Genomic DNA, 13,457 nt, shown 5'->3' with positions numbered 1-13,457 from the left:
CCAGCCCAGAAGGTCACAAAAGTGTACATGTGCTTAAATAGGGCCTATATTTAAGTATTTGCACATGCAGAGAAATTTGTTTCAACCTTTTTTCAGCAGTGGAGCGATACAGGGCCATCATGGCCCTCTTGTTTAAATACTCAAAAAATGAAACCAGTTTCATGCTTGCATGAACACAGTTTATAAATGCTGTCAGAATTATAAAATATGTAAGTACTATAAATACAAATGCCAGGGAAAAGTGCTTTTTGTACTAAAAAATTTGAATGAATATTACAATAATACATTCTGAATACTTTAGTATGTAATAAACAGTTTTGTCTGAGAAAATCACTAAATTTTATATATTTATTCAAATTCACATAAATCATATTTCAAAAAAACATAATTACTTCAAATCCTTTCACACAATACTGAAAAAAATGCACAGTTTCTGATTGTTATTGATTCTTTATTAATTTATACATGTACCATTTTTTAATCTTGATGCATCCTCAATTGTATAATGCTCTGGAGGTCACTGGTGTGATCCCCAGTGTGGGAGCATTCTTAAGAAATCTCCAAGAGACACCTAAGTACTGGTTCTAGGCCCAGGAAACGAACTCAAGAGCATTTTACATACATGTACGTAGTTAGTACTTTAAATTTAATCGAACTAAAAATGGGTTAAAACTAACAACTGAAACCCTTATTAATACATTTTATTTTGAATCAAGCAAATGTGCAAATTCATTAAAAATAATGAGTAAAATTTAAAAATTCTACTTTAAAGTAATCATGATAATTTAGATCTTCAGAATATTTAATGATGATAATGATACAATTATATATTCCCTAAATGATAAAAATAAAACATGTAATGTTAATTTATGAAAAAAACGTTTTAATTTTATCAATATCATGGTAATTACAACTAGATACAGGCAATTAGATCAGAAACGTGCATTAATTATATTAATGAACAACCCAGACATTTGTAGTGATTTATGGTCACTATTTGATTAACGTTCTATACATGACCTGTCATAAAAGGTATTTTTTAGCCAGTATTACAATAGGCAATGATAGTCTGTATTGCATACATATTCCAACGTCTATTATCGATTCGCTTCCTCAAACTGAACAAATATTTAATGTTTGCATCGCGAAACGTAATGCATCCAGTTTCACTTTCGGTTTGGTTGGTTTTGTAAACACCGTAATTTCATCTTAAAAATTGGATGATAGGGTGATTAAATAATAATGGAAAAGTAAATCGCTTGGATAATAGGTCAAAATGCAACACAAATGAACGTTAATAGTGCTATTAATATCAAAGTTTCGGTAAAAAGTTTGGCGCTAGTTCAACGCGCATCGTATACAGCCTCATAACAATAGACTGACAACCTTTTGGGTAGTAAAGTAGTAATACAAGGCAATATGGCGACCGTTAGCCACGAGGCCTATCTTACGGAGGAATCCGAGATAGCCGATGTATCACGATTGTAAGACCGGTGTGACACACTGAGATAGCCGATGTATCACGATTGCTGTTTTCGGTATCTAGTCATACCGCTGCGCATGCGCAAAACCTGTTTTTTCCTGTTGTTTTTCTCATGGTCTTGCAATTCTCACGCGATTGGAACACAATGTGACTGTAACAGAAGCCAAAAAACACTGTCAATTTGATGTGAGATAAAAAATCATCATTGTTTCGGAACTTTTCGTGCTCAGTGAGTCACTGTTTTGGACATGGTTTCGTCAACAGCATAGAGGTATTTATTTCCTTACTTAACCAATATTAGGCAATAAACTTTTACATTAAAAGTAACACAAAATCATGGGTCGCAAAATCATGCATTGTAGCCGTAAGGCTTAAGTCGAAAAATTACAAATTGCAGTGACTATCTTCACTATTATAACTTGATACAGTAACTTTGATTCAACGAAAGATGGATCCTTGATATATTATATGCTCTACATGTGATGCAGAGTGATTGCAGTGACTCAATCATTGTAGTAGCTACTCAATGAATGGTTTACAGTCAACTCGTCCCCATTTTGGTCAACTGGTCCCCAAGTTAACTCGTCCCATGGTCAACTCGTACCTTTAGTCCATATAAACGGACTCCCAGAGCCTTTGATAATTTATGCTATAGCGGCTCTGGCGGTGGTGCAATTCAGGGCATGGAATCCGTACTATTCACTAAACAAATGTCGTTCGAGACAAATTGAGGAAAATAATGAATAAACTTCATAAACATGTTAAATTTATATGAATGGCAACCTACAGATGTTATCCTTTGCATGCACCCTATAAAAACATGACTATGTTTCAACACACTTTTCTCACCGACATGTTTATGTTTAAATTTGAAACAGTGTTTTCTGTATCGAATACCACATCGTTATTGACTTCTAGGTTGGCGCTAAGGAAAAAACTTAGTAGCCTAAGCTAGGGGGGTCCGGGGGCATGCCCCCTCGGAAAATGTTTGGATCCTAGATCGTCTGTGGTATTTAGGGCTATTTCCTTAGCAAAATTAAGACGTTTTTTTTCTGAAATTAGCCCTGTTTAGCTTGAAGTTTTTTTCTTCGCTGTTGAGCCACTTGTTGACATTTTGCCGCCAATTTTGTTTTGTTTACATAGACAACGGTGGCGTAGTGATAATGATACATCAAAACCGTTAAACACTTTTCGGTACATGTGGTATTTAGGTTAAAAACCACTAAAAGCCTGTCTCGGTAGTAATTATGCAACATTTTATGAAATCCAAACATTATTTTTTTCATTTTTTTGTTTTTGAAGAAATGGGTGAGAAATTATAACTAAGTGAAGTCAGTGTGAGACCGTCATTGCATGCCAAAAACTGTGAGACTCCCGGCAAAACCGTGAGACTTGACAGGTATGATTTCATAACTGACTAGGGCTAGCAGGGGTGGCGAAATCAAATGTCCGAGTTGCCCGAGTCGTACATTTGCTTATCTGGGCAACTGATTTTTTTCAATTAAGTTGTCCGTGGACAACAAGTTTTTTTAAAGTAGGGTCCAGGTATACACAAAAATACATTGTATTAAAGCCGTAATGAAGTTTTACAAAACCGGATGTTGACACGCGATAACATTGTCAGTGCTATTTGCGGAGCAATCAAGCTAACATATGGGCACTCTCCTGCGCAGTGATCTCCCTTATTCTATAAGAGACCAGGAGCATGCCGCATTTTCAACATTCGGCCCGACTGTTAGACAATGTACAGACTGGTTTCTTTATTTTTACAATCAGACGGAAATAAAAAGTATCAAACTAAGATAATGAAAACACGGTCTACCTAGTTATTTAAGACGACTTTAATGGTAAAAATGGAACATTTTTTTTTAAATCTTCAGCATCGGAGCAGAAACCCGAAGCTTTGAGCAGTCCACCTCCCAAAAAAACTAAGCAAGATTATGATAAAAAAAATATGATCTAAGCAAACGCACCAAAACTTTTCAAGAAACTTGGCTCACAGATTTTCAATTGTTACCAGTTGATGATAATCAAATTGCTACCAGTAGCGGTGCACAGCCTCAGTTTGATGAGGTCCACATATTGGACTAGTTTAGTTTGTTAAGATTACGATGTACTTATGTTCAACACATGTTTTAATAACACTAGCTTTGCAAGATTAAAAGTTTGAGAAAGTCTCTATATTGTTTATAATATACTGCTATAATGAATGTAACATTGCAATACAACTATAAACAAAACGAGCTAATCATACTCATTTTGATATATTCCACATTATTTTAAATTAATCAAAATATGCGTGTATAATTTATATAAACACTAACGGACAAGTGTAGTTCAGCAACGGACAATTTAAATTTCCTAAATGGTTGTCCGTGTACAAGTATAGTTTTTTGAGATTTCGCCACCCCTGGCTAGCATCCAATGTCGCTCCTTGGAGATATGCAGGGTTGCATCTAGATCCCCTCTTACATTTAAAAAAGGGGAACACAAAGAAAAGATTGATTAAACCCACACAAATCTCTTTAAAGAACCAACATTGTATAAACTAGGAATATGTTCAAGGTATGTTCATATTAAAACTATCCTGAACTTGTAAGTTCATAAAAATTGAAGAAATAAATTCCAAAATATAGTTAACTGTGAAACTGTTTTTAACTGTTTATATACACTGGTTAGATAAGACGTTTCCGATTCTGCATTCGCGTCTGCACTATTTGAGACATCCTCCGATCCTGAACCTAACATTTGGTCATTTCCTCAGCTTACATTATTCTGTCCGCTTTTTGTCTAAAGAATTCTGTTAATTTCTGTTGTTCGACTCCTTTTTCGTTCGAAGCATCCATTTTTCCCGGAATTGGAAACTCACTTTCTAAACCGGTCTTTCATGTAGCATAGCGACCGTAAAGGGAAGTTACTCTTATCTACTTTTTTAGCCAATCAAAATCGTTGCTTCTTGGGAAATAAGTTTATAGTGGCTATGTCAATAATGCCATAACTCCACCCATCTTATTAAATGACAATTCTGTACTGGTCAATTTGATAACGTTGAATCATAACATCTTTAGGTCATTACACGGCACGCTTCAGTGATTCATTTAACACGTATATCGCTGAGTAACCCAAATGTTCGAAAAAGTCTGGTCGCAGTGTAAAGCGTGGCCAATTAAGACATTAGCCATGTGGATTATCGACTGGGTCGTCATAATCCCCTGAGGCCTTTCTGGTAAGGGTGTTATCTGTGTAGTCTTAGCGTTGTTTCTGACGATTTATACGGCCTGAAAACAGGGAATTAGATTGTGCATTTGAAAAGCATAGGATCTAAAAAATTTCAATCGCCAATTTCGTGAAAATCTTATTTTTAATCGCCAGCCAGGAATTGTAATCGCCAATTGCGATTTCGGCAATCGGTTACGCTAACATAGGACTTTAATAGGCTCCATCACATAACCAGACGTGCAAAATATTGGTGTACTGCGACCTAACCAATAATGGGTCAATTTTCCAATATGGCGGATACAGCGTACGAAAGAAAAACTAAGTCAATAAAAAGCAATTATTTCTTGCTTTAATGGTACCATTTGGATGAGTTTGTGGTTTAGACAGGTAAACTTAAATAAGTTCTTGCAGTTTCAGTGTTCCTTATAACCCTTGCATTGTTGATAACATTTTACACCCATGGACAAGAGAGAGCGCATTGCAACTCTCAGCAAACTATTGGGTTATAAAGCTGAGAGTTGAATTATTGCAACTACTCGTACCTTATTCAAACTATTCATTTGGCAATGAGCTCGTGAAGCATAATATATGCAAAAACATAAATAAGAAACACATAGAGTTTAACATAGCGTTTTTATTTCACAACTTTTACAAATAAAAGTTTTACACCATGGACACAAGGAACAGGCCAAGTTGAAGACATGAACCATGTTGAACGCATATGTAATTATACTCCAATAGGCCGTCAAAACGGCAATTGCAATGTCAGCAAGGGCGTCGAATTCCTCGGGTATGTGTTCTGACGGCAGAAATGTGAAGTACAGCAGTTTCTGTATGTACGCGTAGGTTCCGCGATTTTAAAAATACTCGTAAGCGAGTCCCTTAGCCTAAAAATAAAATTTAACAATTAAATTAACTGCTCAACAGTTATAATATCTAGACGACGTTATTAATACATATTTTCATAACACCATAATGCAAACCTTTATGAAAAGTATGTAGAAATAATAACAAATACAATATTATAGACCTTCACGTGTCGCCAAAATGCTTCAATCATCGAAAAGAAATATAACTTACTGTTCTAGAACTTCTTTCGGTTCTTGGAAGAAAGTCTGTATTGCAAATGTAATATCACGTAATTAAACATGCTTATCACAGTAACACTGATTAATAAAAATACCACTTAACTTTGATTGAACACTGCCAGGCAAAATAATTACTGTACGCTGTAAATAACACTTATACACACTTAAAAACAAATAACCTGTGAAAGACACCGACCACTAAAGGAAATTATCATCAACGCTTTCCCTGCTTAATACATATCCGCAGCAGACAACTTACCTATGCACGAGACGTTAATTCTGATAACTGTATGCTTAGATGATTCAAGGAAAAAAAAATTAAGAAAAAATATTAGACATCATCACTTTGATTTAGACTTATAAACTGACCATTCTACACCTACTTCTGTATATTTCTGTATGTCTGGTACGAGTTGACTCGGTTAAGGAGTAATAAATAGTAATAGGTGTATTTAGTTTATTATACAGGGATATAATTCTGTAATACTGTATAAGATAAATTTTAGTTAAACATTCACTTATAAACAATTGGAGCCCAGAAAAGCGAAGATCCAGTCGTTGATTTTTTGAGTAAGCAGGACCAGAAAAATGAAAATCAAGCCACCCAATAATTTTTACAAATGTTTGTTGCTTATCAAATGATGACATAATTTACCCCCCACACAGATCGCTAATTGACCGTGACAAAGCAGTCGCTAAATATTGGTTGCTATAACAACACACTCGTGCCTCTTCGCGCGTGCCGTAAGTTGTCTAATGATTATGTGATACATGTACATGTAATTGATTGACCATCAGATAATTGCTGGGTTTTTGACAGGCGGCATGCTTAATGAAAGTCAGAACTCTGTTACTGATTTTAAACTGTGTGTGAACACACTTACTTTTTGCTTCACACCACTAGTAAAATCAATACACATGTGTCATGGTACAGGGCCCTCAATCTGTCAAATCCACGGCCGAATTTCGGCCGCATTCCCCCCCCCCTGAAAAGTATACTTTTTTCCCCTTGTTTGGGGAAAAATTCCCCCTAAAAAAAAATAATCTATTTTAATTTAATCTTGTCAAACATATTAAATTATGAAATAAGCAATGAATATAGTGCAAACATGTACAAATGTAATAATTAGAGAGTAAGTTAATAATCTCCCAAAAAGGGAAACGCCGCGAAAATTCCCCCTGCTATGGGTAGCGACCCGCTATCCCTAAAATGGATTGAGGGCCCTGTGGTAGATTCCCAGAATGCAATTCACATGTGCTTGACACTTCAAAAAAATGGCAACCAATTGTGTTTTTGCGATTCTTCAACACAATTTCAGTAATAATCGGACACAATTTGCTGCAAATGACACTTTGTTGTGTTGTTAAACTATGTGAGAATATTGACAATATGGAATCATTTTGAGATTGGCAGTAAATGTATTGTGAAACTCTTATAATTGTGTGATGAAATTGTGATATACAAGATGTTCCATGCATTAAGATTGTGTTTTGTTACAAAAGCAGTCATAGGGATGATGATAATATAATGGCAATAAAAATGTGTTGAAAAGGTGCTACCGGTACATATCTTAAATTACTTAAATGTGTTAAGTGACTTAAATGTGTAATGATGAAGTAGATTTTAATGAGATTTTTTTTTTTTTACAAATAAACATAGTATAATGATAGAAATAATAAAAGTTGTGAAATGAACATGTTTTGTTTTTGAAAAACTTAAAGTCGGTATTGTTTGCATAAACTTCTCCCTGATTTTCCAAACTTCTCCCTGTTTCAGAAAAAAGGAGAAGCCACTTCTCCCTATTTTTAAAACCTAGGGTAGTTTCTGCTTAGATACGTATTCAGGCCTTGAAGAATCCACTCGACCGCTCGCATGTGCGAGTGAAGTTGATGGTCGGGCGAGTAAAGTTTGTTAAATACTCGACCGACCGGGCGAGTGCTGTTTTTCAAGTTGAGAAATATAAATTCAGTTCCAGAACTCCTGCCACATCAATACAAATTGCGTTCAATTTTTCGAACAAACAAAAAATAGGTTTAGTACACAAAGAAACTGCACTTTCGTTTTGACACTGAAACATGACGTAACGGGCACAGTCAAAATAATTCTCGAAATCGGCTGCGCTCTTTTTGTAGGTGTCAGTGCTGTCAGCTAATCGATTAAAAGTGAAAAACACAGTTTAATATATATTGGTCATTCCGTGAAGAATAAAATTTCATTTTAATGTAAATATCAATAAAAAAAAATAAAAAAATGGTTAAATATAATACTTCTTATATTTAATTATGCCCCCCTTCGAAGAAGAGGGGGTATATTGCTTTGCTCATGTCGGTCGGTCGGTCGGTCCGTCCGTCCACCAGGTGGTTGTCAGACGAAAGCTCAAGAACGCTTGGGCCTAGGATCATCAAACTTCATAGGTATGTTGATCATGACTCGCAGATGACCCCTATTGATTTTGAGGTCACTAGGTCAAAGGTCAAGGTCACGGTGACCCAAAATAGTAAAATGGTTTTTGAATGATAACTTATACGCCTAGGATCATGAAACTTCATGGGTAGATTAATCATGACTTGCAGATGACCCCTATTGATTTTGAGGTCACTAGGTCAAAGGTCAAGGTCACGGTGACCCGAAATAGTAAAATGGTTTCCGGATGATAACTCAAGAATGCATACGCCTAGGATCATGAAACTTCATGGGTAGATTGATCATGACTCGCAGATGACCCCTATTGATTTTGAGGTCAATAGGTCATAGGTCAAGGTCACGGTGACCCGAAATATTAAAATGGTTTTCGGATGATAACTCAAGAACGCATATACCTAGGATCATGAAACTTCACAGGTAGATTGATCATGACTCGCAGATGACCCCTATTGATTTTGAGGTCACAAGGTCAAAGGTCAAGGTCACAGTGACCCGAAATAGTAAAATGATTTTCGGATGATAACTCAAGAACGCTTATGCCTAGGATCATGACACTTTTCAGATTGCTAGGTCAAAGGTCAAGGTCACAGTGACAAAAAATGTATTCACACAATGGCTGCCACTACAACGGACAGCCCATATGGGGGGCATGCATGTTTTACAAACAGCCCTTGTTAAAAATAAAAAGAAAAATAATTATTAATAAACATAATATTTCTTGATCAGAAGCCTTAGCAAAAATTTACCATATTGTAACCATTTGTCAATCAAGCGTGTCTTTCAGTAAAAGTTCACCTGAAATATTAAAACTCAGCATGGAAAACGGTTCTATTTCAAAATATCTTCAAGGTGGTGGAGACAGGGAACAGAAAGAAAGGTCATCAAAACTATAAATATAGATATATATTTTTTTAAATGCAGGGCGAGTAGATGAAAGTGACGGGCGAGTGAATAGTCAGGCCCACTCGCCCTGCAGGGAGAGTGGCTCTGGAAAAATTCTTCAAGGCCTGGTATTTTAACGCATTTGTTACAAGTCCTTCAGAAAATTAAATTTAATTAAATACCTTTCTTACAAGATTCAAGTTTTATAGACTTCATTTCCAATACTTAGATACTGATGAGCAGCAAACAGCATAAAACCTGAACAAACTGCGAGTTACTTGCAGGCTGTTCTGGTTTTATGCTGGTTGGAAAAGCCATTTTAAGTTGAAAAGTCTGCTTAAAAGATTTTGGGGTTCTTCAGGCAGCTGGGGGGGAGTAGTTATGTAGTTTCCGGTTAATTACTTTAGTTTGCATCAACCAATCTTTATAGCATTTTAAACTTGGGAAATTAATTGAAGAGTTCAATTTACAAAACCCGAGGTATTGTAATAGCCAGCTCGTCGTCCGTTGTTAAGGTTTTGATCATTGGCTCTAAAATCAAATTGCTTCCACCTACAACTTTGAAACTTCATTTGTAGATGCACCTTGATGAGTTCTACACGCCACACCCATTTTTGGGTCACTAGGTCAAAGGTCAAGGTCACTGTGACCTTTAAAAAAATATTCTGACAAGCTTTCATTTATTATGCCCCCCCCTTCGAAGAAGAGGGGGTATATAGTTTTGCACATATTGGTCGGTCAGTCCATCCACCAGATGGTTTCCGGATGATAAATCCAGAACGCTTAGGCCTAGGATCATGAAACTTTATAGGTACAATGATCATGACTGGCAGATGACCACTACTGATTTTCAGGTCACTAAGTCAAAGGTCAAGGTCACAGTGACTCAAAATAGTAAAATGGTTTCTGGATGATAACTCAAGAATGCTTAGGCCTAGGATCATGAAACTTCAAAGGTACATTGATCATGACTGGCAGATGACCCCTATTGATTTTCAGGTCACTAGGTCAAAGTTCAAGGTCACAGTGACTCGAAATAGAGAATTGTTTCCGGATGATAACTCTAGAATGCTTACACCTAGGATCATCAAACTTCGTAGGTACATTGAACATGACTGGCAGATGACCCCTACAGATTTTCAGGTCACTAGGTCAAAGGTCAAGGTCACATTGACAAAAAATGTGTTCACACAATGGCTGCCACTACAACTGACAGCCCATATGGGGGGCATGCATGTTTTACAAACAGCCCTTGTTTAACTGTCCTTGTCCATGAGCCTTTTCCTCCTTGTTTTTTCCTCCTAAGCCAGGTCTGGACACACTTAACTTTCAACAGTTCTTTTATTAGCGTTTAAGTGTGTCCTTTTTGATTTGAAAACAGAGGAAATTAAATAATTCAGTATTGGCAGTACAATGTTTTTACTCGATATAACTTTTGCCGTATAAAAAAAATCAATTTTACTTTGAGAAGTAATTTGTTTTGGCTTTTAAAGAAGCCATGCTGGCCTCTTCATGTAAATAAACACATAGACGCTTGACTGTCTGTTAAAAAAATCAATACCAAATTTACCATGCGTCTAGATGATACAGAGCATACATACCGACTGGCTAACTATTTTACAATCCAGCGCACAAATTAGCTCTAATATTTACGAAAACCAGTCTCATATTTTGGCGAAAGACAATCAGCTGTTTATATTTTTTTTTTACTTTGTACGCAGAGTATTTACATCATTTGCGTAAGTCCAGATTGGCTTGCTTAAATGTACAAACCGAAATGATAAATTGAGCGTATGTTGATATTTCTAATGCGTATATTACGCTGATACGCAGCTTATCTAGAACGCTGTGACATTGTCTGCTGCAGACCAGCTACATCGCGATGTCCAAATTAATGCAAATGGGCCGTGGATCCCATTTTATTTTTTATCGACTTAAATATTCCCCCATAAAGAGACGCTCACCGACACCGTATTTCGCACCTTCACTGCGTCTTGTTGATAAGTATTTATAGTGGTACAAACAATGCTCCCGAACGCCCAATACCATACAAGTGGCATCATTGGCGTAAAGCACACGTGCCACCCATGACAATGTCCTTTCACTGCTGCCTAGCACCCAAGTTACACTCAGTCCTCAAGGAATATACATGGACAAAATATATAATCAATAATGAACAATTTTACATGGTAATTGCTTAACAGAAACAGCGTACTCGATTTATGCTCAGTTTTATAGTATTGATGAGCAAAATAAAAAAACATTTAACATTTCAAATTTTAAGTAAAAACTGCTCAATTCAAATAGCCCTGTCCCCTTTCCCAAATTTGTGAGAGGAAATATTAGCATTTTGGATGGCATTTTGTTTGTGGTCTGTTTTTAGTAAACATGTGATTCAGGCCACTTCTCTTAGAACCCTGGGCAGATTTTCTTGAAATATACTAATGATCCTTGGGTTATTTTCACAGTTTTCAAATAGTACCGGTCTGCTGTATATTTAGGTATACAGAGCTAAAAATATATTTTTTAATATAATAACTTCAAAATAGTTTCCGCAACAGCAAAAGTTAGGTGTTTAATATTTGGCATGTAACATTATATAGGGGTCCGCTTCTAATTTTTATGTCCCCCACTATAGTAGTGGGGGACATATTGTTTTTGCCCTGTCTGTCTGTTGGTCTGTTGGTCCGTTGGTCTGTTTGCGCCAACTTTAACATTTTGCAATAACTTTTGCTATATTGAAGATAGCAACTTCATATTTGGCATGCATATGTATCTCATGAAGCTGCACATTTTGAGTGGTGTAAGGTCAAGGTCAAGGTCATCCTTCAAGGTCAGAGGTCAAATATATGTGGCCAAAATCGCTAATTTTATGAATACTTTTGCAATATTAAAGATAGCAACTTGATATTTGGCATGCATGTGTATCTCATGGAGCTGCACATTTTGAGTGGTGAAAGGTCAAGGTCAAGGTCATCCTTCAAGGTCAGAGGTCAAATATATGTGGCCCAAATCGCTTATTTTATAAATACTTTCGCAATATTGAAGATAGCAACTTGATATTTGGCATGCATGTGCATCTCATGGAGCTGCACATTTTGAGTGGTGAAAGGTCAAGGTCAAGGTCATCCTTAAAGGTCAGAGGTCAAATATATGTGGCCCAAATTGCTTATTTTATGAATTCTTTTGCAATATTGAAGATAGCAACTTGATATTTGGCATGCATGTGTATCTCATGGAGCTGCACATTTTGAGTGGTGAAAGGTCAAGTTCAAGGTCATCCTTCACAAGGTCAAGGTCATCCTTCAAGGTCAAACATCATATAGGGGGACATTGTGTTTCACAAACGCATCTTGTTTTAAATCATGCCCTTGAGGTAAAAAATATCCAAGCCCCAGGGGGGACATGATTTATTTAGACTCGTATAAAAAATAATTTTTAAAATTTTCTGAAAACTCTTAGATCAGGGCTTAACTATATTATGTGTAACATTGTTTTGTGGACCACTACAATGATTATTCGAATCATGCCCTTGCAATAACATTTTCTAGATTGTATACTGAATTTTTTTATTATCAAATAATCTACTCTACAACAAGATGGCCTAGAGATGTAATAAGTGGCTGGTACCAGTAATATCATTTAGTGGTCGGTTTCATAGGTTGTTATTAATTATGCCCCTTAGTTAAAAATTTGCCCTTCCAATTGGGCATATGGCATCAGATTATCGTCCTATACAACGATTCTTCAAATCATACACCTGCCGACAAAATTGGCCAAGCCCGATTACACAGGTGAAAGCTATCTTGGCCCTCTTTAAACCCGTTACCTCTCAGAAACTCATTTTGACGCATAAGTTCCTTACAAAATCAAATTTAAGTCCTTTTTTACTATTTTTAAGTTTTAAAGGTTTCATTTCCAACCATTACGTACAGTTTAGCAGCAAACAGCATAAAACCTGATCAGACTGCAAGTATTTCGCCTGCTGTTCTGGTTTTATTCTGTTTACGTGCAGCCATTTTCACTTTGCTTCTTAGTGAAAAAAGTTTAATGATGATAATGATAGTTTGGGAGTATTAATCATTTTGATCTTGTTTTTTTTCAGCCAACACAGCCATGGGTGGTTTATACATGTATCCTGTATTTGACATTGACTAGTGGGCAGTCACTATGACAACTATGCTTACAGAAGCACCCAACATGGAGGAGTTCCAAAACTCCCAGCGGTTTGTAAAGGCAGTCAAACTGAATTATGACATTGGAGGCGAACTCCTGCGACAGATTGTTAAACATAAACTTTCGGGTATGAGTCAGCCTTTAGATCAATTTTTACATCCATACCAGAGGAAGTTTAACGACG

The 13,457-nt window shown here is 36.3% G+C and overlaps 1 protein-coding gene across 9 annotated transcripts in view; it reads left to right on the top strand.

Moving 5' to 3' along the window:
* Positions 1–1,592: 1,592 nt before the first annotated feature.
* LOC127869549 (sterile alpha motif domain-containing protein 9-like) overlaps positions 1,593–13,457 on the top strand; it is a 225,913-nt gene continuing 214,048 nt past the window's right edge. For all 9 annotated transcript variants that reach the window (XM_052412203.1, XM_052412204.1, XM_052412210.1 and 6 more), the window contains exons 1-2: positions 1,593–1,754; positions 13,203–13,457. The exon at positions 13,203–13,457 is cut by the window's right edge and continues 444 nt beyond it. In XM_052412203.1, coding sequence (XP_052268163.1) covers positions 13,268–13,457 — 190 coding nt within the window. In that variant the 5' untranslated portion in view covers positions 1,593–1,754; positions 13,203–13,267. The remainder of the gene's footprint in view (positions 1,755–13,202) is intronic.

This window comes from Dreissena polymorpha, chromosome 2, assembly GCF_020536995.1.
Source record: "Dreissena polymorpha isolate Duluth1 chromosome 2, UMN_Dpol_1.0, whole genome shotgun sequence".
In the NCBI taxonomy this organism is placed as follows: domain Eukaryota; kingdom Metazoa; phylum Mollusca; class Bivalvia; order Myida; family Dreissenidae; genus Dreissena; species Dreissena polymorpha.
Note: the sequence above shows the minus strand (reverse complement) of the source record. Positions and strands in the feature narration are given on the sequence as shown.